Here is a 22,904-nt window from a genome sequence, read left to right on the forward strand (position 1 = left end):
CATTTACTGTTGCTAAACCAGTGCTGCTCCCAGTGCTTACATATATGTCATCGTACAAAGGTACCTAAAGATGTAAACATAAATATGATTTGACATTAAATATAAATATTTGCAAAGTACCAGTTAAGATACTACCATTAGTAGTCAAATAGATAGAAGTCACATGGATCTTATGATCTTTTTTACATTTCTGATTACAAGCAAAGGGCCAGTCCCACTGTTTACACATGCAACTTTACACATTTGTGTGGTCTTACTGAATTCAATGAGACTATTCATGTAAATAAGTGTTTCGAGGATGTGGTCCTGAATCAGTGAAACCTTTAATCACTTGCTGCATCAATTAAATCTTAGCAGATGAAGTCAACAGTTAATCAAATGGTATTTTTCATAGACACATTTTCTTTTTTTAAAATTTGCCTAGACTTTATTTCTTTCCTTCTCAAAGGAATTTTTGTAAGTTATTAATAAGATTTGTTTTCACTTTTCTAAGGTAAAACTATTCACTCACTTCCAGAGTCCCTCCTATGTAATTTTCTTCTGTCAGTTTATAGTGCTGAAGGTCTCCATAATTCTTGTAAGCCACCTTGACATCCATGTTCAGCAAAAGACGTTTAACAAGAAGGGAATATTCAGTCAAGGCTTCAAGGGCATTAATTGTGTCCTGTCAAAAATCAAATTAGAAAGAATTACTACTGGAATGGAAACTAAACTGTAACAAAACTGATTATTAAACACTTTACTCAGACACTTATTTAGGAAGACAGATAGTGGTAACCCTAACCAGCTAAGCAGTTTAATAGTGTGTTATTATACTCTTAATAAAATGATAGGATATTTAACACTACTTTGTGGGCATGTTTGTGTAATTTATTGTTTTATTAAAAGTTTATAAATAAGTGCACAGCTGCTGGAAACAGATGTTTTAAAAATAAGAAAGCTAGTAAATAAGCACAACTATTGCTGTGAAAAATTGCTATATCATAGCTTTTCACTTCATAGACTTTTTTATTTGCAAAACCAGAAAGTTTGCAAGAATTAGCAAATTTGGTCAAGGGTGACTTTTTGTCAGAAAGCGTATGCGAAAACAATGAAATTCCACTAATCATTTTTTTAAAAACACAAGTGAATTTGCTGTTTTTAATACAAAAAGTTTTTCATCTGTAAATACGGCTTTTCATTTTTTGTGAAAAACAGTGACAAATTCAGTGTCAAAATATATTGGTTTTGTAGAAATTTTGGTCAAAATGAGTTTTTTCCTGGTACACAGTTTTTTTCATCTGGCTGTATCTAAAGTCAATAGAGTGAGCCTGCAGATATAGGAGTAATGATTTGCATGTACTGCTAAGGAAGTAACATTCCTGCAGCTGGAGGTCATGTTGCTAATTTCCTTTGATTCCCACCCAACATAACAGGACACACAAGTCATCAGTTTGGCTCATGTATAACCCTACTAAGGCTTCTCTGATTTCATCATCTGAAAAACGGGAGAGAAACATTTAAAAACACACCTGAGTGGAATAAAATCCACCACCATATCTTTGCTCTTCAGACAACCATCTGACAACTGGATCAGCATAGACTTTGTCCCCACTCAAGAGAGTGGTTAGCAAGGCATAAGCAGTGGTTTCAACAATCTGCGCAGTGCCAGCATTAGGAACATATTTATCTAGTTTAGTGGAAGTATCCTTCCAAAAACGATAAACAGGAGGGTCACCTGGAAGAGTAATAAAATATTAGCAGGGGTTAAAGTAGATTGTAACAGGAGGGGGAGCTCTCACCACACAAGCCAAGCTGGAGGGGGAGTACTGCTTATCCAAGTCAGGGAGAGAAGGAGGAGTTCTCCCTCTGTTTTTATCAGAGATGGAGTTGTGCTCTCTTTATGCCCGAAGGCTATTTAAACCTCTGAATATAACCTGACCTGTGCAAAACACAATTTAATTCTCTAACAGGAAAAGCAGATGCTATTCCTTTGTTGCTACCTTCGTTGTGAAACAGATGGTGGTAGATTTGTGTTCTGTTGGTCTTGGGAATAGAGGAGTTTGATGTATTATAGGATACTGTATTTACAAACCAGTAACAAGTGATTTTTAACTTTATTACCATTAATTTTCATGTTTTATACTTATATGTTGTACATATTAACAGAAACTAAATATTAAAAAAATTGTTAAGATCAGCAACTTGTAGTGGAACTGAATTGTGCATTTTGAAATCAAAATGCTGGTGAGGACCACAAGGCAAGAGAATTGCTCGTCTAGGTCCTCTCTGCATCCCATTGCTTTGTTAAGGCAGCCCTAATATCATGTACATATAAATCACTATAACAGTCATCAATCTGCTTTTACACTATTCAATAAAACCCCCATTGAATTTCTTGAAAGGAGATGGAAACTATGGTTATATTAATTTTTTTAAGAAACAAAAAAACGGTTCCCTACCTTTCATAACTGTTGTTCTTAAGACATGTTGCTCATGTCCATTCCATTGTCGGTATGTGCGTGCCCATGTGCACGATCATCGATCATCGGAGATTCTGCCTTAGCAGTATCCCTAGGGCTGGCTCTGGCGCCCTCTGGAGTGCCACGCTCATGCTGCGGTATATCAGGCGCCGCCAGCCCTACACCCTCTCAGTTCCTTCTTGCTGACTACTCCAACAGAGGGGCAGGAGGGCAGGTAATGGAATGGACATGAGCTACACATCTCGAAGAACAACAGTTACGAAAGGTAGGTAACCGTTTTTTCTTCTTCGAGTGCTTGCTCATGTCAATTCCATTCTAGGTGACTCAAAAGCAGTATCCCCAGAGGTGGGCTTGGAGTTCAGAGTCTTGCAGGTTGGAGCACAGCTCTGCCGAAACCAGCGTCATCTTGAGCTTGCTGAATCAGAGTATAGTGCAAAGCAAATGTGTGGAAGGACGACTAGGTCACGGCCTGACAAATTTCTTGAATCGGTACCTGAGCGACGAAGGCTGCCAAGGACGCCTACACCCTAGTCGAGTGAGCAGTCACAATCACCAGTGGGGACATCTTTGCCAGCTCATAACAGTAGTGGATGCAGGCAGTGATCCACAATGATATTCTCTGGGCAGACATTGGGCAACCCTTCATCCTGTCTGCCACAGCAATGAACAACTGCATTGACTTACAGAACAGCTTCGTTCTATATATGTAGAAGGTCAGTACCCTTCTGACTCCAATGAACTCTATGCGTTGGACTGGTGTTAACATGGACTTTTCTGTGTTTATTAACAGGCCCAGGTCACTGCAAGTGGAACATACCAGATCGAGACTCCTTTGCACCTGCTCCAGAGACCTGCCCTTGATGAGCCAGTCATCAAGATATGGGAAGATCTGGATTCCCTGACGTCTCAGGTAAGCCACCACCGGTGCCACGCATTTCGTGAATACCCTGCGAGCCGAGGACAGGCCAAAGGGGAGCACTGTAAACTGGAAGTGGTGGCCAGCCACTATGAAATGATTAACTATTTACAGCTAGAAGCACAAGGCGAAGTTAGAAGAGAAATCACTGGCCACTTGTGAAGCCAGGGACAGAGGCATGCCAACTGATCACCATGGGTGGTAAGAAGGAACTGAGAGGGCATAGGGCCAGCAATGCCTGATATACCGCAGCATGAGTGCGGCACTCCACAGGGTGCCACAGCCGGCCCTGTGGATACCACTAAGGCAAAAGCCTCAGACGACTGCGCACATGAGCACGAGCAAACCTACAATGGAATCGACATGAGCAAGCACTTGAAGAAGAACATATATTATAACTTATTAAATATTTCAATTCATCTGAAAGAATCTTTATGGTCAAGTTCATCTGTGTTGCAAACTTTGCTCACTTACCTACAGACCATCTACTTCAGTAACAGGTTCTTTAGGTTGAAGTGATAGTTTACTGAGTCATACCTTTTACAAGAGCTTCCTTCTTCAGTGCAGAAAAGGCTGAGCGTGCACCGGGATGGTTTGAATCCATGAGAGCTAAAGCATAAGAAGCTATTGCCAAGGTAAATGTGCTTTCCGCAGCTTGCACATTTTTCAGCAAATACCCTTCTCCTGCATTTTTAGCTTCTTGGATTTTCTGAAAAGGTGAACAGGAGGTTATATGTATTGGAAGGATAATCATCTATTGTATTACCAAGACATTATGTATTTATACAGTACCTTCTACAACCAAATCCCCAGGTAAATGATCTGGTTTGTTCTTTTGCTTATTTTGGAAGTTGTATCACCACTGTGGTTCACTAACGGCTAGATCAACATGTATATATTAACATTTGACACTGGAAGTAACTCTTATGATAAAAGAAAAGAGCTTTGGTTTGTGGGTGGTTTGGGTTGAGAGAGAATCATAGATCCTTATGATCAATCCTGACTTGCCTCTGGGCAGGACTAGGGGGGAAGGAGACGGAGGAAATCTAAGGACAGCAGAACACAGAAGCCGAGAATATGATTGCCTGTGGCCTCATTGGAGAAATGAAAGCATTACATACCTGTGTTGGGCATAAATGAATGGCCTTTGCAAGTCCAATAACAGAAAAAGCTGTGAGATACAAAGTTTTTTCTTTGGCTTCTTTAGGCAAAGTACCCTAAAAAAATCCAAATATGTAAATAAAGGTAGTTAGAAACAATGCGGTCAATTGATAAAAAGAATATTTTACAACTTAAGCGAGGAATTGAAGAAAAATTTCTGTAACAAGTATCAGTCCAATAGCAATTTTATTTTTACACTGAAAAGAAGTCTTCTTTTGTGAAGAGGTTAATTTACTTAAAAAAATACAGACAGACTAGAACAAAAATACGTGTAAAAGTAATGACAAGCCAATATTTTTTCAGGACTTTTATATCGTGATTAGAAAAAGACAATACACATGTTGCTTTCACAGCATCTAAGAAGTAACATACAAGTATCTGTACCTGAAAAATATAGTGAAGTTTGAAAGACTGCGCTACTGTAAAAGTGATTTTAGAAGGAGAGATGTGTGAACATGTATTAGAACTCAGTGAATTATAGCAAAATTATCTGTAAACCTCTGATTCAGCATAGCATTTAAATACTCGCTTATACGCTTTGCTGAATCAGGGCCTAAAACAGCTTGTGTATCAAATAATGGAGTACCTTACAGCAACTTGAGCCTTTAATATATGCACAAATAAAACATGTTCACTTGTCATACCTGTAGTTTTACTGGCTGATAACTTGAAAGTTCCTTGAATGACCCATCTGTCATTTGACAATTTTCAATCAGCCATAACACTGAATTACAAACAGAAATTTGATCCAGAGTAATATACAGACTAACTTGTCCAAAAATCCTTAAGGCAAAAGCTGTCAACCTGTGAAGGAAATTGAGCAAAATATAGATGTTTTGTTCAGTGTGTGAGATGATTTTTTTGGGGGTAGTTTAAAATACCAAGATAGACAGAGAGCACCTATTTAGGCACAAACTTGCATTACTAAGATTTGGGTTTACCGTATGTTGCCTTGGGTCAATTAAACCTTGTTGCAGCCCTTTCAGAATGGCTGGACAAATGTATGACTTTGACAGGGCACTCTTAGTAGCACCCTGGTCACTGATGTGGCTACAGCATGAAAAAGGCTGCAGGCTAGGAGCAATTAAACACTTTCTGTTGGGGGATTATGAGCACCTGTAATCACTGGGCTAACGATAGGAGGCTATAAGTGGAAGAAACAGGAAGCAAGGGGGAGCTCAGACGGAAAGCTCAGGGGGTGACTGCTCCGCACATTAAGTCAGGGGGTGGGGATTGTCTGGTCTGCTGGGGAAAGACGTCACCTCTTTAAGGGGTGGAGAGGCTACGAGTGACTTTTGCAGCAGCCGCAGAGCAGGTCAGTGTGGGGACACTGACCCATCCCGCATCCTGTCGCTCCCAAAGCATGGATATAAGTACAAACCATACAGGTGAAACCCTTTTTACCGGGACCTGATGGAGAAGCACCTATTCTCCCATCCAGGGAAGTGGCAAAATACCAGGTTTGGTCAGGATCCGCTGTAGGCACTGCAATAGCTGTTCCTTTCTTGGGGACCTGAGAAGGAATTTTCCCCTCACCAACAGATTGACCAAGGCATAGTATGGGTTTTTTTCCACCTTCTCCACAGTGGATTCAGGGGGGACTTAGCTAGGGTGAACATGGAATGGGAGTTAAGCTACAATGCGGCAACTCATTATGTAAATATGGGGTGGAGGTCCAATGCAGTTACTCTGTAGAGAAGGGATACAGTGATCAGATAAAGGGATCTAAAGGAGGGGAAACGGGAGTGTTCAGGGCACCTAGGACTGGCACGCCAGGGAGCCAACCCCTCCCCTTTATAGTCCTCCTTAACCCTCATTTGAGGAAGGAGCATTGTAAGGTCCCAGCAGCAGATTGGCTGGGGACCAGTATGGTAAGAGGAGGGGACTAATGGAAGCTCCCAGGTGTATGTTAAAATGATCACGGAATTACCCACACTGTACACTTTTATCTGCCAGGTGCACCCAGAAAATTAATCATTAAGTTGTGGCACCACTTCCCGCAGCTCCCATTGGCTGGGAACGGCGAACTGCGGCCACAGGGAGCTGAGGGGCTCCATGCCTGCAGACGCTTCAGGTAAACAAAATGACAATGTATTAGATATTCAATTCAATGATTTCACAGAGTTTAAAATCATCAAATTTTGGTGTAGACCCATTTATAAGCTGACCCCTGCTCTTTGATGCATCACTTTTTTACCAAAAATATTTGGCTTATGAACGAGAATATACGGTACACATCTGGTGGTCAAAAGGTAACAACCTGGTGTGTGTGTCTGTGAGGCCGCATGAGCTGGCCAGGCAGTGAGGTACACTGGGTAGCCACAGAGGCACCCTGTAGCAATGATCAACAGTATTTTTAAATTAGCATTGTAAAATAAAGTTAATCAAATCTCATGCTGCAGTGTGCAAGCTGATCTCTACAGAGCACAGGAAGGTGATTTTTCCTTAAATACAATACTGTACAATAGTCTTGGCGTACTGTGGGAGATTTTCCACCCTTCTCTGAACCATCAAGAATTAGTCACTGAGAGTCACTTCTTCCTGTAAATACTTAGGCAAAAATGATGTCCATGATCCATAAGTGGAACTAACAGTGGCACTGATGGAGTACTGTGCACACATTAATGGCAATATGAAATGTGGCCCTTAAACATTAGTCACTGTGGAAACACAGGACTGAACCAACCTTTCAAATCCACTGTAATAGAATGATCATTTTAACTCACCAAGTGCTGGATGTCCCGTCTTTCCACATGCTGTAAGAGAAGTCTCTGTTTCTGAATGACAGGACGCTTACAATACCTAAGATATACATAAAGCAGACTTAGTGTTTCTGAAGCACTGATTTCTATTCAAATTACATTTCTTCACTTAGAAGAAAAATTAACCTCTCTTTGATAACTGGCCTCTAATTGTTTTGTTTCTAAAAAAGCAGCAAATGGTTAACTTCCAACTCAAAAAGATAATATTAAATTACCCTAATTGTGCATGTCAACTAAAACTTTACTGCTTCCAAATAAGATAAGATCATATTTTATAGGGTTTGCAACATAGGTGTCAGTTCAAGCAATTTTGTAGTTCAGCCACTACAGAAACATTATGTGAAACATAGTTAACCCCACAGTTTTAGTTTAAAATATTTTTTTTAAAATACATTAGCTTTATTACATTTTCATCAAATATTAAACATTAACTTTCCTATCCAACAGTATCTGCAAGTCCTTAGAACCTTCAAATAAAACCAGAAATTGAAGACCACGTTTTTCTACCTTCTTTCATCTTCCTCCTCATATTAACTCTTGATGTTATGGTTTCAGGGCCAAGTAAATTCCAGTTATCGGACTTTTCCAGGTAGTGAAAGACATAAAATACTGGAGCAATACTCATGAGCTCTGCCTCTGCACTGCCCTTAGGCAAATTAGTAAGAAACTGAACACCTTCACGTTTGAGAGCAGCAGAGATTACTTCACCCATAAGCTGTCCTGTGAAGAAAAACAACATGGTTAATTGCTGCCTCAGAAATACAGGCATAACTCTTATTGACTTAATTGGGAGTTGTGCAAGAATATCTGAGGGTAGAATCCGACCCATAACATTTAGAGATACTCTAATCATTTTCTATAAAAATCTATTAATAAAGATACGAGTTTAAGACAATATAACCTCTAAAGAAGAGGCTGGTCTAAATAGCCTTTTCTCAAAAGAAAGAGAGAGAACCTGAGAGTATAGTCAGGTGGGTAGAGCAGAAAAAAAGGAAATTAAGAAAGAGAGCAAGCACGTATCTAGAAACTAAACATAAAATACTGCAAACATTTCATTCCATTTACCTTTTATACTCACAGTCCTGTCAATTTTCGTTTTGGGGACCAGATCAAATGGTGTCCTGTATCGAAATTCTTGTCGTCTTCTGATTATACCTGCAATTGGAAATAAGTACATATATATCTCAACATATTTATAGCATTACCTGCTGGGTCAGATTGAAGCCACAGCTGTTTGCCAATTTATCAAACACACACAAAAAATCATGAAAACTAGAGTTGGGTCTAAAATCCAGATCCAAACAACTCTAAACTTTGAAAAAGTTCAGATCCAGACCCTAATTCCATAATAAATTAAACTAATACTTGGATCTTTAGAAAAGTTCTAATCTTGATCAGAACTCTGGGGGATAGATTCATCTCTGATTAAACTGGATTATTTTCTATTCTAGGGAAAACAGCAGTTGGTAGTCGGTTTTCCTGAACAACTAAATTTAGAAAAATCTCAAAGTCTGCATGCCATATAAGATATGAGTTCCTAATCATTCCAATTAATCAAAATCTAGAAAAAATGGCTAGCTACTTTGAAAGGGACTCCATTACTGTGTGCTAGGGCATGCAATTTCACAATAGAGATATGTGAGCATTGTGCCATGAAGAAGAATTGATTTTGATGTTTGTCTGAGATTGCAGAGTAAAAGAACAAAATCACTTTCCATACCATTAACACCTTGTGGATCCAGAGAAAAGCCTGCATGAAGTTCTCTCTTAATACCTTCTGGCTGCAATCAAGAAGAGGCCAAAACTAAGCAGTACATCAAAGTACTTTGTTTAATTTAACACACTGACTAAAGCAATAATTTTAAAATATCAAACAATCAGACCCACATAATCTTTGTCTAATTCTCAGTTTAAAGGTTTGCTGCTGCTGCTGCTGCCTGCCATTTCTTTTCAAAACAAAATCTTCAACCAAAATTAGCAACAGATGTAAATAAAGTTTATGGGAATTATAAAACTATAATAAATATATCTTTACAATAAATGTATTTAAGTATTTGAAAAACTGATGCAAACCACATCATCAATATTCTATACTCTATTTGCTTATTTTAAGTTACAAGCTACATACATCATATTTACACCTATTTGCCTACTAGTTGTCAACCATTGTAATCCATACATTTAAAAAAGTAAATACATAAGGGCCCAATCCTGAAGTTGCATCATGGCATAACTCTCAATGAAGTCAATGAGCATTTTATATGAGAAAGGACTGCAGGATCAGGCAAATGTTTTATGCCTTTTATATACACATCAGAATGGAGATTAACAACTGCTGCAACTGGTAGATCTGTTAAACAGAATGACAAGACTATTTGCAGGTGTATTATTTGTTATTTTACAGCACCCAAAAGACTGATAAGCACTTTTTAAACACAAGTAAATTACATATGATCCCTGGATTTCATAAATCAAATGCAGTCATGTTCATATTCTGATTTCATATATTTATAAAATACCATCCATTTATTATGACTGAATCTATTCAAAAAGAGTTCTAAGGAAGGTTTTGGTCTTACCACCACACGCAATGTTTTCACTAAAACTTCACTGTTCTGTTCAGCCAACAATGTAAAGTTGATTGTATGAAGACCTAGTTCCAGAGGGAGTATTCTGAATGTAACTGATGTGACAGAATAACCATCTAGGTTCTGAAATTGACAACTCTGTAACCTTTGCTGAGCACTTGCAGAGCCTTCGAACAAACAGATTCCATCTCCAACTGTTGCTTTAACACAGAACTGAAACATCGGAGAAGATTTTAAAAGATTAAAATAAATTTTACACTGAGTTAGATAACGCTAAACAATTTTACTATTGTTAGCAATGTGTAAAAGTGATTAACTTTATTATTATTGTTGTTATTTGCATTATAGTAGCGCACAGAGGCCCTAACCAAGGATCAGAGAGCCATAGCGCTAGGCATCATATATACAGTTGCATATAACTTTTCTTTGCAACATTTATCTGTAAAATTTCACTGTTCTGTTTCAGGGTATTTTTCATCCCTAAAATTTTGCTTTTCTATTAAACCTCCAGGCAACATTATTTATTTGCTTTCAAAAATTTGTAACCAAGAAAACCACCCTCCACTTGAAATTTCAAACTCAAATTTTGAGCAGAAGCGTTATATTATTTATTTTTTAATATTTATATTAGGATAGAACACAAAAGTTGCTATGTAATTTCAAAACACAGAGAAAGATGCAGTCTCTATGCCCGAAAGAGCATACAGTTTAAAAATACAGACAGACAAAGAGAAAGGAAAAGGGATACAACATCCAAGCAAGGAGGTGAGGGTGATAACTGGGACATCCTATTAGTATAGCAGCCATCTTTAAAAAAAATATTTTGTGCACTGTACTTTTACATGCGAGAAGGTGGATGCTACAGAAAGAAAACTTCATATGTTGCTGAATGCTGCTTCTGCTGAACTGACCCTTTCTTCCCTGTCCTGTCCAAGGTTCTTTCTACCAAAGCTAACACTGTGGGCGCTCAAACATGTAGTCTGTGCCTGACCAGCAGGAGGGAAGGACTAGAAAAGGGAGTGAAGCAGAAAGATGTAAAGATTAGTGCATTTCTTGATGTACAAAATTGTTTATTCTTGAGTCCGAAAGTTTTTTCCACATTTGATCAAGAGCGCTGCCCTCTCAGTTCAGGAAGCTAATATGTAGAAACTCCGTCCATGATTCTGTTCACTAGAGTACATTGGGAGCTGGCTTCAGAATTAAGTGAAAGTCATTTCATGTGTCAGTTCCACTTATGCCATTTTGGCTTCCCTTTTCCACCACCTACCATTGAGAACTGGCTAGGCCACACACCAGGATATTCTACAAACATAGCTGTTGGTTCTGCCTGGGGGCAGTTGATTTTTTAATACAACTTTTGAACTGTGCCCAAATAGAATGTGATGGGCGCTACAGGAAGCAAATAAATTAAATTATGAAGTACAATGCTGCATTTTTTAACAATTGGAGAATCCTGACTCATGCATACTGACTGTATACTTGCAGAAACAAATCCTTTGTCAGTTCATCATAATACTACTTATATAAAATTCAGAAAATCCACAAATTACCATTGTTCTGGAATTTCTGTAGTTGTAAACAGATCCTTTTAACTCAATTTGTTCTCCACGCACAACAGAATAAGGTATATTCATGCTCACAAAAATATCTTTTAAAACCTGCACTTGGAGTGCATCAGCAACACATATGCCTAGGAAGAATTAAAAACATAATAGCCCAATATGATATAAACAGAAGCACACATTTTATGCAGACTAGTCTCTCATTCCAAGAAGCAGGTCCATATCACTCCTCACACCCTTGTCACCTTTCTGGTTTCCTATCAAATTACAAAATCTACTTTGAAATCATCATCTTGGGTTTTCTGAAATCATCAAGGACTCGCTCCACTTTCTCTTTCTGAGTTGTTATTTTCTTTCAAAGAGTTGTTCTCTTTCTGCCTAATTCCTTGTGCTCACTCCAGTCCTCCTACTCTGACCTCTTCTCAGTTCTCTCCTTCCTAGTGCTAAGATTTTCTCTTTCAGCTGTACTACCCCATCTAACACAAACTCTCTGCTCCCCCCTCTCTTCAAGCAATTAAGTCACTTCCTCTCAAGATCTTATTGCAGGATTTTCTTTTTCTCTGTAGCCTCCTATAAGACAACTGTAAAACAGAACTGCAGCCAAAGCAGAAGTATTAACATTTTTTTAAAAAATTTAACTTCTGAGAAGTACATAACAAATATTCAAACAACAAGCATATTGAAAAAAAACAGTATACTAGATGACATGATTTCAAATCAGATTATTCTGATTACAGTCTTTCTTTCTGGCCACCCAAAAATAATTTCCACAACACTTTTGCATAAAAGATTCTCACAGATTCATAGCATCAAAGGTTGATGATTTATTCTATTTGACAAATAGGATTAGAAGTTTTCAAATGGTGTATAAAATTGGTTCTGGTGCTTACAGTTTTACAGATAGTGGTCAAATCAAGCCAGAATTAAACAAAGAGTAAACACAAAAGAAGGTAACCAAAATATGATGATTTTAATGCATAATATTTCATGAACCAACAGGGCTAAAGAATAGCACTCTCTTGCAAATAATACATAGTATTAGTTTCTGTTTCTGGCGTTCCAAGAGATATCTGGCCAGCAAACATGAAGACTATATATCAGATAGGCCAGGATACTTTCAGCATTCCAAGCCTCTAGGACCAGTTTTCCCATGATACTGATGATCAAGGGGGAATGTTCAGCTAAAATATATATTAGTAGGGAAGGAAAAGAGAATCTTGGATCTCTTGAGACATCTAGATCAGGGGTTCTCAAACTGGGGGTCGGGACCCCTCAGGGGGTCGTGAGGTTATTACATGGGGGGGGTCACGAGCTGTCAGCCTCCACCCCAAGCCCCGCTTTGCATCCAGCATTTATAATGGTGTTAAATATATAAAAAGGTGTTTTTAATTTATAAAATGGGGGTCGCACTCAGAGGCTTGCTATTTGAAAGGGGTCACCAGGACAAAAGTTTGAGAACCACTGATCTATATAGACTTATGTGTAGTACTGGGGAGGAGCCAGTGGTCGTGGTACATGTAGGTACCAGTGACATAGGGAAGGATAGGAGAGAGGTCCTGGAGGCCAAATTTAGGCTGCTAGGTAAGAGACTGAAGTCCAGGACCTCCATGGTCGCATTCTCTGAAATACTTCCAGTTCCATACACAGGGCCAGTTAGACAGCCAGAACTGCAGGGTCTCAATGCATGGATGAGACGATGGTGTAGGAAGGAGAGATTTAGATTTATTAGGAACCGGGAAAACTTTTGGGAAAGGGGGAGCCTATACAGGAAGGATGAGCTTGACCTAAACCAAAATGGAACCAGATTGCTGACACTTAATATTAAAAAGGTCATGGAGCAGTTTTTAAACTAAGGACTGGGGGAAAGCCGATAGGTGTGGAAGAGCACATGGTTCGGACAGCGACATCCATTAGTGGAGGATCTATTGATGGAGATTCTCTGTGACCTAGTAAGGACGAGAGGATGGAAGATGATAAAATATGGGTAGGATCTGATGAGAAAGAGCCAAATGAAAAAAGTCCCATTCAATTGCATCATGTAATGGCAGACAGCTAAAAAGTGAAAAGTTTTTAAAGTGCTTATATACCAATGCTAGGAGTCTAAATAATAAGATAGGTGAGGTACCTTGTAATAAATGAGGATATTGATATAATAGGTATCACAGAAACTTGGTGGAATGAGGATAATCAATGGGACACAGTAATATCAGGGTACAAAATATATTGGAAGGACAGAACAGGTTGTGCTGGTCGGAGAGTGGCATTATATGTGAAAGAAAGCACAGAATCAAATAAAGTAAAAATCTTAAATGAACCAAACTGTACCATAGAATCTCTATGGATAGTAATTCCATATTCTAATAATAAGAATAAAGCAGTAGGAATATATTACTGACTACCTGACCAGGATAGTGATAGTGACTGTGAAATACTCAGAGAGATTAGAGAGGCTATTAAAATAAAAAACTCAATAATAAAAGTTGAAATCCCCCATCCCCATATTGACTGGATACATGTCACCTCAGGACGGAATGCAGAGATAAAGTTTTTTGACACCTTAAATGACTGCTTCTTGGAGCAGCTAGTCCCAGAACCCCCTCAGAGGAGAGGCAATTCTTGATTTAGTCCTAAGTGGAGCACAGGATCTGGTCCAAGAGATGAATATAGCTGGATCGCTTGGTAATAGTGACCATAATATAATTAAATTTAACATTCCTGTGGTGGGGAAAACACCACAGCAGCCCAACACCGTAGCAGAAAGGGAAACTACACAAAAATGAGGAGGTTAGTTAAACATAAATTAAAAAGGTACAGGGACAAAAGTGAAATCCCCGCAAGCTGCATGGAAACATTTTAAAGACACCATAACAGAGGCTCAACCTAAAAATGTATACCCCAAATTAAAAAACATAGTAAGAGAACCAAAAAAGTGCCACCGTGGCTAAACAACAAAGTAAAAGAAGCAGTGAGAAGCAAAAAGGCATCCTTTTAAAAGTGGAAGTTAAATCCTAGTGAGGAAAATAGAAGGGAACATAAACTCTGCCAAATGAAATGTAAAAATATAATTAGGAAGGCCAAAATGGAATTTGAAGAACAGCTAGCCAAAGACTCCCAAAGTAATAGCAAAAAAAAAATTTTAAGCACATCAGAAGCAGGAAGCCGGCAAGACAACCTGTGGGGCCACTGGACAAGGGAGGTGCTAAAGGAGCACTCAAGCACGATAAGGCCATTGCAGAGAAACTAAATGAATTCTTTGCATCAGTCTTCACGCATGAGGATGTGAGGGAGATTCCCAAACTTGACCCATTCTTTTTAGGTGACAAGTCTGAGAAACTGTCCCAGATTGAAGTGTCATTAGAGGCGATTTTGGAACAAATTGATAAATTAAACAGTAATAAACCACCAGGTCCAGATGGTATTCACCCAAGAGTTCTGAAGGAATTCAAATGTGAAATTGCAGAACTACTAACTGTAGTTTGTAACCTATCATTTAAATCAGCTTCGGTTCCAGATGACTGGAGGAAGCTAATGTGACGCCAATTTTTAAAAATGGTTCCAGAGGTGATCCGGACAATTACAGGCTGGTAAGACTGACTTCAGTACCGGTCAAACTGGTTGAAACTATAGTAAAGAACAAAATTGTCAAACACATAGATGAATATAATTTGTTTTGGAAGAGTCAACATGGTTTTTGTAAAGGGAAATCATGCCTCACCAATCTACTAGAATTCTTTGAGGGGGTCAACAAGCATGTGGACAGGGAGGAACCAGTGGATATAGTGTACTTAGATTTTCAGAAAGCATTTGACAGGGTCCCTCACCAAAGGCTCTGAAGCAAAGTAAGCTGTCATGGGATGAGCCTCTCAAGGACTGGTAACTGGTTAAAAGATAGGAAACAAAGGGTAGGAATAGGTCAGTTTTCAGAATGGAGAGAGGTAAATAGTGGTGTCCCCCAGGGGTCTGTACTGGAACCAGTCCTGTTCAACATATTCATAAATGATCTGGAAAAAGGGGTAAAGAGTGAGGTGGCAAAATTTGCAGAGGATGTTGTGAAGGCCAAGACTATAACAGGGTTCAAAAAAGAACTAGATAAGTTCATGGAGGATAGGTCCATCAATGGCTTTTAGCCAGGATGGACAGGAATAGTGTCCCTAGCCTCTGTTTGCCAGAAGCTAGGAATGGGTGACAGGGGATGGACCACTTGATGATTACCTGTTCTGTTCATTCCCTCTGGGGCACTGGCATTGGCCACTGTTGGAACACAGGATACTGCGCTAGATGGACCTTTGGTCTGACCCAGTATGGCCATTCTTATGAAAGGAAAATGTCTTGGAAAAGAAAACTAAATCCAAAAGCTCATTAATTATTTTGGTTACCCGTACTGAGGTCGCAATGCTTACCTTTATCTGAAATGCCAACACCTTGTATTTCCCATGTAGTCAGAGAATCAGGCAGAGTCACTGAAAGGGTCTTTGATCTACATTACAAATGGTTTTTGAGAATTAGTCAATTTTATAAATTATTATTATTACTTTGTTAATACCAACATTTGGCTCAGCACTATACAACATGCAGGTAAAGACAGCCTCTGCCCAGAGGAGTTTGGAGGGTCAAAGGTTCAGATAAGCTGTACAGGAGACCTAGAGCTGTTGACTTAGAACACAGAACACATTTTTGTCTGATTAGGCTTGGTATTGGTTGGCCTTGCAGAAATCAGAGAGTTTTTTGAACTAATATGAACAAAAAGAGAGCTGGGGCCTGACACTCTGGGAATAGGTGGTCAGTTTCCTGTACAGAGACATAATGGAAAAAATGTCAAGGGGAGTCGGGCCCAGCCTCACCAGTGATTGATCATCTACCTTCCAACTGAGACTGATCAAGTGAATATCAGAGCCAGCAAGTGGCTCAGTTGGGGAGAGGAACTGTGGAAAGGAGGGTGATGTCACTAGCTGGCACTGAATGGAGAGACGTACAGGGAAAGGACTCTGGGATCCAGCAGCCTACTTTGGTCCAGGGAGTAGCTTTGTGTTCATATTCCTGGAGTGAGGAGACAGGCCACCAGCCTACAGTTCTTATAGTTAAGGGCAGTATCATAATGCATATGCACAAGAGGATAGAATTTAAGTTGCACAGACTATCTTAACTATGGCATTTCCTAACTTTGGAGTGCTTTAATGTTCTCTTAACAATATTTTTAAAAATGGAATAAATATACAATTCTAAGAAACGATATAAGAATTCATATCATGGGAGGAGGGCAGGAAAACTAAAAATAACCTCTTTAAAAAATATGACAGGTTTCAGAGTAACAGCCGTGTTAGTCTGTATTCGCAAAAAGAAAAGGAGTACTTGTGGCACCTTAGAGACTAACCAATTTATTTTAGCATGAGCTTTCGTGAGCTACAGCTCACTTCATCAGATCAGTTGTATCTGATGAAGTGAGCTGTAGCTCACGAAAGCTCATGCTAAAATAAATTGGTTAGTCTCTAAGGTGCCACAAGTACTCCTTTTCTTTTTAAAAAATATGGTCAGTCTAAAAATCCTGCAAATTCATAGTAACGGTATTTGCCCCCTTGTGAGTCAATATGAACCCTCTCCACTGAGGGTATGTCAACACTGCAAGTGAAAGTGTAATTGTAGCACGGAAAGGCATACCTGTACTAATTTTAATCTAGCTAGCATGGGTATGCCTTACCCATGCTTCAGTTACACCTTCCACAAGGTAGGCAGCATGATCACTTCCCTCAGTCAACAGTAAGGGAGTGAATTAGGGTTTCTTTCTCTGTATTGAGAGAGGCTTTCAATAAGAGATGGATATCCTAGTTCAGAAAATGGGGCACCTCAGATTCTATGCAACAACTGAGCTATTGCAAGTCAGATGACATTAAATGGTTCAGATTATAGTACCCTGGAGGAACTTGGTGGACTTCCCATAACCAGCTTTCAGGGAAGTAGCTACGAATCTCTGCCTTGTCCAATTCCAGTAGAGCCTTAAAATCTAAAAAGAACAAACAAATAAAGCAATTCAGAGATTCCTAAGGCTTTCCACTCACAACCTCAAAAATCACTGTTTTTGACTTCTTGATCATACAGCCTAGAATCTTTCCTTCTGTTTTTCTTGTTAAAATAAAAAAATGGATTTTAATGTTCTTACAAGAAAGCTGTCATTATCCTAAAACAACTATATACACCCTCATAAATGTATGTATACATTCACAGACAGTTTGAAACTTACGCATTCTTGCCAATATTAAAACTTTGTAGGTCCCACTCTCCCGTAGTTTTGTTGCAAATTCACAGCAATCCTTGAATGCTTTTATGCACCTAGGATGACTCTTAATACGCTCAACTCTCTGACCGCAAGTCTCTTTGAGAGGAGATTCTTTTACTCCACCCATACAGCACTTTCGAATCTCTGGATGCAAATATCTGGATGCTGAAATAATAATAAAATATCTTACATAATCCCTTCCTTGAGATAAAATACTTTTAAACAAATGGCTGTAACTGGTCATAATGAAGTAAATTTTCAATCATTCAGGTAATCATGTACAACCATGATAAAGGTGTAGCTTTCAGAAAGAAATTAAATTTGTCTTTTTAAAAATCCCAGTGTTCAAAGTGACCTCTCCATATTATTGTGAATCAAAATTTTAAAACAAATAAGGAAAAAGGATGGAAATGACATTTCAAAGGAAAAAGTCAGCCACAAAAACCATAACTATGTTTTTCTCGCCTATGTTGCATGAATTGGTGGTCTCAGTCCAATCCTTAATGGATCGTATCCATATTAGAAATGCCACCAGCACAACTGGCAGACCTTGTGAGCACAGAGGCCAAAAATTTAAAGGGCAAAAGGACAAAAGCACTCTTCCACCCCACGAGTAGGTCAAGATTGGGACAGACTGTCATGTTGTTAATTTGTATTGTGGCCATGATTCAGCAAGAAACTTAAGTAATTGCTTAAATTTTAAGAATGCGCTTAAGTCCCACTGACTTCAAGTGAAGCATGTGTTTAAGAGCTTTTCTGATATGGGTCCTCTGACAAATCTGAACAATGACATTGCAATCTAGCTCTTCCTGTGCACACTCAAAATTTAAACCTTCATATTCCTGATTTCTAATGTACAGCCTCTTTTTTTCATATATTCAAGCAAAACTTTTGGAGCACCTCTGTTTTGTATTTCCTCTTCAAAGCTGGATCTTCTTGGTCTTACAATTGCTTTACAACTTTCGTCTGTTAAAAAAACCCCAAGAACATGTTATAATATTTTTTTCCACTAACTCATTCCAGCATTAAAATAAACCAGTGAAAATATACTATAGGACTGATCCGTGAATTTGGCAAGCTTTGTTTTGCAGAACTACTAACCGTGGTATTTAACCTATCATTTAAATCAGCTTCTATACCAGATGACTGGAGGATAGCTAATGTGATGCCAATTTTTTAAAAAAGGCTCCAGAAACAATCCCGGCAATTACAGGCCATTAAGCCTAACTTTGGTACTGGGCAAACTGGTTGAAACTACAGTAAAGAACAAAATTGTCAGACACACAGAAAGCCTTTGACAAGGTCCCTCACCAAAGGCTCTTAAACAAAGTAAGCAGTCATGGTGCAAGAGGGAAGGTCCTCTCATGGTCAGTAACTGGTTAAAAGATAGAAAACAAAGGGTAGGAATAAATGGTCAGTTTTCAGAATGGAGAGAGGTAAATAGCGGTGTCCCTCATGGGTCTGAACTGGGACCAGTCCTGTTCAACATACAGTAACTCCTCACTTAAAGTCGCTCCGGTTAACGCTGTTTTGTTGTTAAGTTGCTGATCAATTAGGGAACATGCTTGTTTAAAGTTGTGCAATGCTCCCTTATAAAATCGTTTGGCAGCCGCCTGCTTTGTCCACTGCTTTTTCTAATTGCAATGAGGCACTCTAGGCCCTAGAATCTAAGGTATGTGGTTTTTTTACCATAATTACAATCCTTACTGCATTTGTATTTATGAGACAATGATTCCAACATTATTCTTCCTCACTGTATAATTAAGCTCCAACATAATAATTGTGAGCTATGCTACTTGTAGAAAAACAGATTTGAACTTTCATGTGTAAAGGATAAGTACCTGCTACTTTAGAGTCATCTGCATTAGCATTGGTTAGAAATGTAAGCCCAGCTAATCGGAATACATCAACATTGTTCTGCCCTCCTCCAGCACCACATCCAAGATCACTCTTTTCCAAATCTAACATTACCTGTTGAAAAAAGTAAGCGAGGAGCTAATTTCAATGTGAAATATATTATATGACTGAAGGGAGCATTATGGACCTGTACGGATTAACAAGTCATTTAGCCAGTAAAATGATATAAGACTGACACAGAAATACATTGTATTCAGTGTTGTTATAGCCATGTCAGTCTCAGGATATTAGAGAGACAAGGTGGGTGAGGTAATATCTTTTATTGGACTGACTTCTGTTGGAGAGAGAGAAAAGCTTTCAAGCTTACACAGAGCTCTTCTTCAAGTCTGGGAATCTTACTCACCTTGTATTTAGCTGTGACACTCTGAGGAAAATTGCCAGATCTGAAGATGAGCTCTGTGTAAGCTTGTCTCTCTCACCAACAGAATTTGGTCCTGTAAAAGATATTACCTCACCCACCTTGTCTCACAAAAACACATTGTTATTTTTCTCTTCTTGTACTAAACTGTTGTGTAGTGCTGTTGTAAAATGTTAAACAGCTGCTACCTTTCACCCCTGAGGTGGCATTCTTTCAGCTGCTGGTGAAGTGAATTCTACATAAATCTGTGAAAACAGAAATCCTAGGTTATCTACTGAACAAGAACATTATATGCGACAGCAATATGAGCTCCCACCTTACTACTCTACCAGTGTGGCTTAAAAACCGGACCTGCAGAAATCACTACTAGGACTGAGGAGGGGAGTTCAGTCTCTATGCCTATTCAATCATGGAGCTCTCCAAAAACAGAGCCAATCACTGTGGATTTTTTGATGATGAGAACTGGGCTAAGCCCCACAACTCATTTCCATAGGGCAAACAATAATTGAAAGGCAACTATTTTTGATTACTACTGACCTCAGCTGAATTTGAACTAGTAACCTAGAGGTGAAAGGCTCTAAATCCCATCACCAAGCCTTCTGAATGCATGCAACATAACACAAACTTTTAAACTATCACTATATTTTGTGACTATTACTTAACTCTTTCCATAGACTTCTTTCTTGTTCCTGTGATTCCATATATTGCCTTATCGATAGATGACAAAGCAACAAAAGAACTGAACTGGGTTTTCATGTTAATTGATATAACCTTGCGCGGCTTATGAGAGCGTTCGTTTGATAATAACTGAACCTATAAAAGGAAAACAAATATGGGTTACTGTGACGCATGGCAAGAAAGGGTTAAACATCCTGCAGGATAAATGACCCAAATTCAACCTTTAGACAAGCGTTAAGTAAGTAAAAGGTAATTAGGGCCATTCCATGTCAGATAGGCTAGAACTTTGAAATGCAAACCTGTATTGTTAGAAATTAGAGGTGAGACTAATTGTATGTGTGTACTTATATCATGTTAGAGGTTAACAATGTAACCAAACAGTCCCTGTCTATGCTGTATTCTGTTAATTCAGAGATCAAAAGGAAAACTTAACATTTAAATGAACTATAAATATAGTAATATCACTGTATTCATTTCTTTGAAATGTCTAGCAAATCACCTGCAAATGGTGGAAAACAGGCAATTGCCTTATATAAATCCCTGTAGCTAATTACTAGTGACGCTTAGGAAATAGGTCTACTTCAAAGTTTCCACGATTGCCTATTGTTCACTTAAGGACTCCGAGTTGTCAAGAGAAGGCCTGGAACTGTATAAAGGTCTCTTGGGTCCTGATCATTTTTATCTTAGATCTGCTTGATGCTTCATGCAGGGGGAGCTTGAGTCATAACACTGAGATCTCCAGTCCCATCTGGATCACCCTGAATATAAACACTAGACTATAATCTATGGACTAATTCTGAAAGAACTCTTTGCAACTACAAAGCTCACCATCTCTACTATGAATCTGATCTCAGAACTGTACTAATGTCTGTACGCATACTGCTCTTTTAACCAATACTCTCTCTCTTTTCTTTTTTAATAAATTTTAGTTTAGTTAATAAGGATTGGCTCTAAGCATGTATTTCGGTAAGATCTGGAATATTCATTAACCTGGGAGGTAATGTGTCTGATCCTTTGGGACTGGTAGAATGTATATGATGAATTAGATTTTCAGTAATCCTCATCATATTTGACTTGGGTGTCTGGGTGGAGGTCTAAGACTTTAAGGGTTACTTTAAGGGATCTGTGCAGTTGGCTTCTGGGTAACCAGTAAGGTATTATAGAAGCTGTTTTGTGCTGGTTTGGTAAATCTAAGAATAGGAATATTAACTAGCTTTGGAGATTGTCTGCCCCATTCTTTGCAGTTTGCCTGAATTGAGTAACTTCAGTGCAGCTCTCCTGGGACTCCAGTCACAGTTACTTAAAAAATAATTAAGAGATTTGAAGGCTGACATTAACATTTGGGGAAAACATTAGAGAAACTGTGCAGCTCTGAGGGTAGAATTTTGATGATAAAACAAACGGACCACTTAATTTGAGAATGTTTATGGAACTTTTAATACACCGACTCATACACTCACCTGGAGGCTATTCCCACACTTCTGTTCTATATTCAGCCAAACTGAATCAGCTACTAATTCTGCAGTTTCCTCTCCAGTGACAATGTAGTAGACAAGGAGACGGGCTGAAGGAACCATTTCTTGCGTTAGCTGAAAGTTTAGATTTTCATAATCTGAGCTCATAATCCTCTCCTGAGTTCCAAAACTTACTATTTTCCCTTTGGATAATATCTATAAAATGGGGGGGAGGGGAAAAAAAAAAGAAAGAAACTAGTCCCAGCAAGTGTTCCTGACTCCCTAGAAAAGTCACTTTGGCAAAGAGAAAGATTGTAGATAATATACTATTTGTGTATCTTAACTGGTGAAAAATAACAAAAAGGAAATTAAAAAAGTTAAATCTTACTTTTAGAAATACTTTTGCCCTTTTGTATTGATTTTTACATGAACTCAAATCACTTTGTAAACATAAATTAAGCCTCACAACAGCATGTAAAACTGGCAACTTTATCTTGAATTCAGAGCATACGAAGAATCAAGCATTTGAGATGTTTAATGTAGTCTACCTTAAATTAATGTAAAAGAGAGTTGTGTCAATTGAAATAGTATTGTTTGTTTTAATATAAACAGATTGTAATACAACTGAAAGTAGCACTTTTTTATACTGTACATCGTCCTATAAGCCCTCAGATACAATGTAATAGTGTACCTGAAAAAAATGAGGAGTCTAATATATCAAATATTTGCTGGCAGTGTGGGTAAGTTTATCTTCCCCTGTTCAATGGACCAAATT

The 22,904-nt window shown here is 38.5% G+C and overlaps 1 protein-coding gene across 5 annotated transcripts in view; it reads right to left on the reverse strand.

Annotated features, from left to right (window-relative positions):
* C5 (complement C5) overlaps positions 1–22,904 on the reverse strand; it is a 63,965-nt gene that overhangs the window by 19,532 nt on the left and 21,529 nt on the right. For all 5 annotated transcript variants that reach the window (XM_077835611.1, XM_077835607.1, XM_077835608.1 and 2 more), the window contains 19 exons: positions 22,136–22,345; positions 20,661–20,810; positions 19,564–19,693; positions 18,623–18,688; positions 17,687–17,887; positions 17,359–17,449; positions 15,852–15,928; positions 11,440–11,579; positions 9,881–10,102; positions 9,022–9,082; positions 8,367–8,456; positions 7,809–8,021; positions 7,266–7,341; positions 5,184–5,343; positions 4,500–4,595; positions 3,916–4,087; positions 1,512–1,717; positions 512–664; positions 2–64 (listed from right to left, as the gene is read on the reverse strand). In XM_077835611.1, the coding sequence (XP_077691737.1) occupies positions 2–64; positions 512–664; positions 1,512–1,717; positions 3,916–4,087; positions 4,500–4,595; positions 5,184–5,343; positions 7,266–7,341; positions 7,809–8,021; positions 8,367–8,456; positions 9,022–9,082; positions 9,881–10,102; positions 11,440–11,579; positions 15,852–15,928; positions 17,359–17,449; positions 17,687–17,887; positions 18,623–18,688; positions 19,564–19,693; positions 20,661–20,810; positions 22,136–22,345 (2,577 nt within the window). The remainder of the gene's footprint in view (position 1; positions 65–511; positions 665–1,511; positions 1,718–3,915; positions 4,088–4,499; positions 4,596–5,183; positions 5,344–7,265; positions 7,342–7,808; positions 8,022–8,366; positions 8,457–9,021; positions 9,083–9,880; positions 10,103–11,439; positions 11,580–15,851; positions 15,929–17,358; positions 17,450–17,686; positions 17,888–18,622; positions 18,689–19,563; positions 19,694–20,660; positions 20,811–22,135; positions 22,346–22,904) is intronic.

Source organism: Eretmochelys imbricata, chromosome 16 (genome assembly GCF_965152235.1).
Source record: "Eretmochelys imbricata isolate rEreImb1 chromosome 16, rEreImb1.hap1, whole genome shotgun sequence".
In the NCBI taxonomy this organism is placed as follows: domain Eukaryota; kingdom Metazoa; phylum Chordata; order Testudines; family Cheloniidae; genus Eretmochelys; species Eretmochelys imbricata.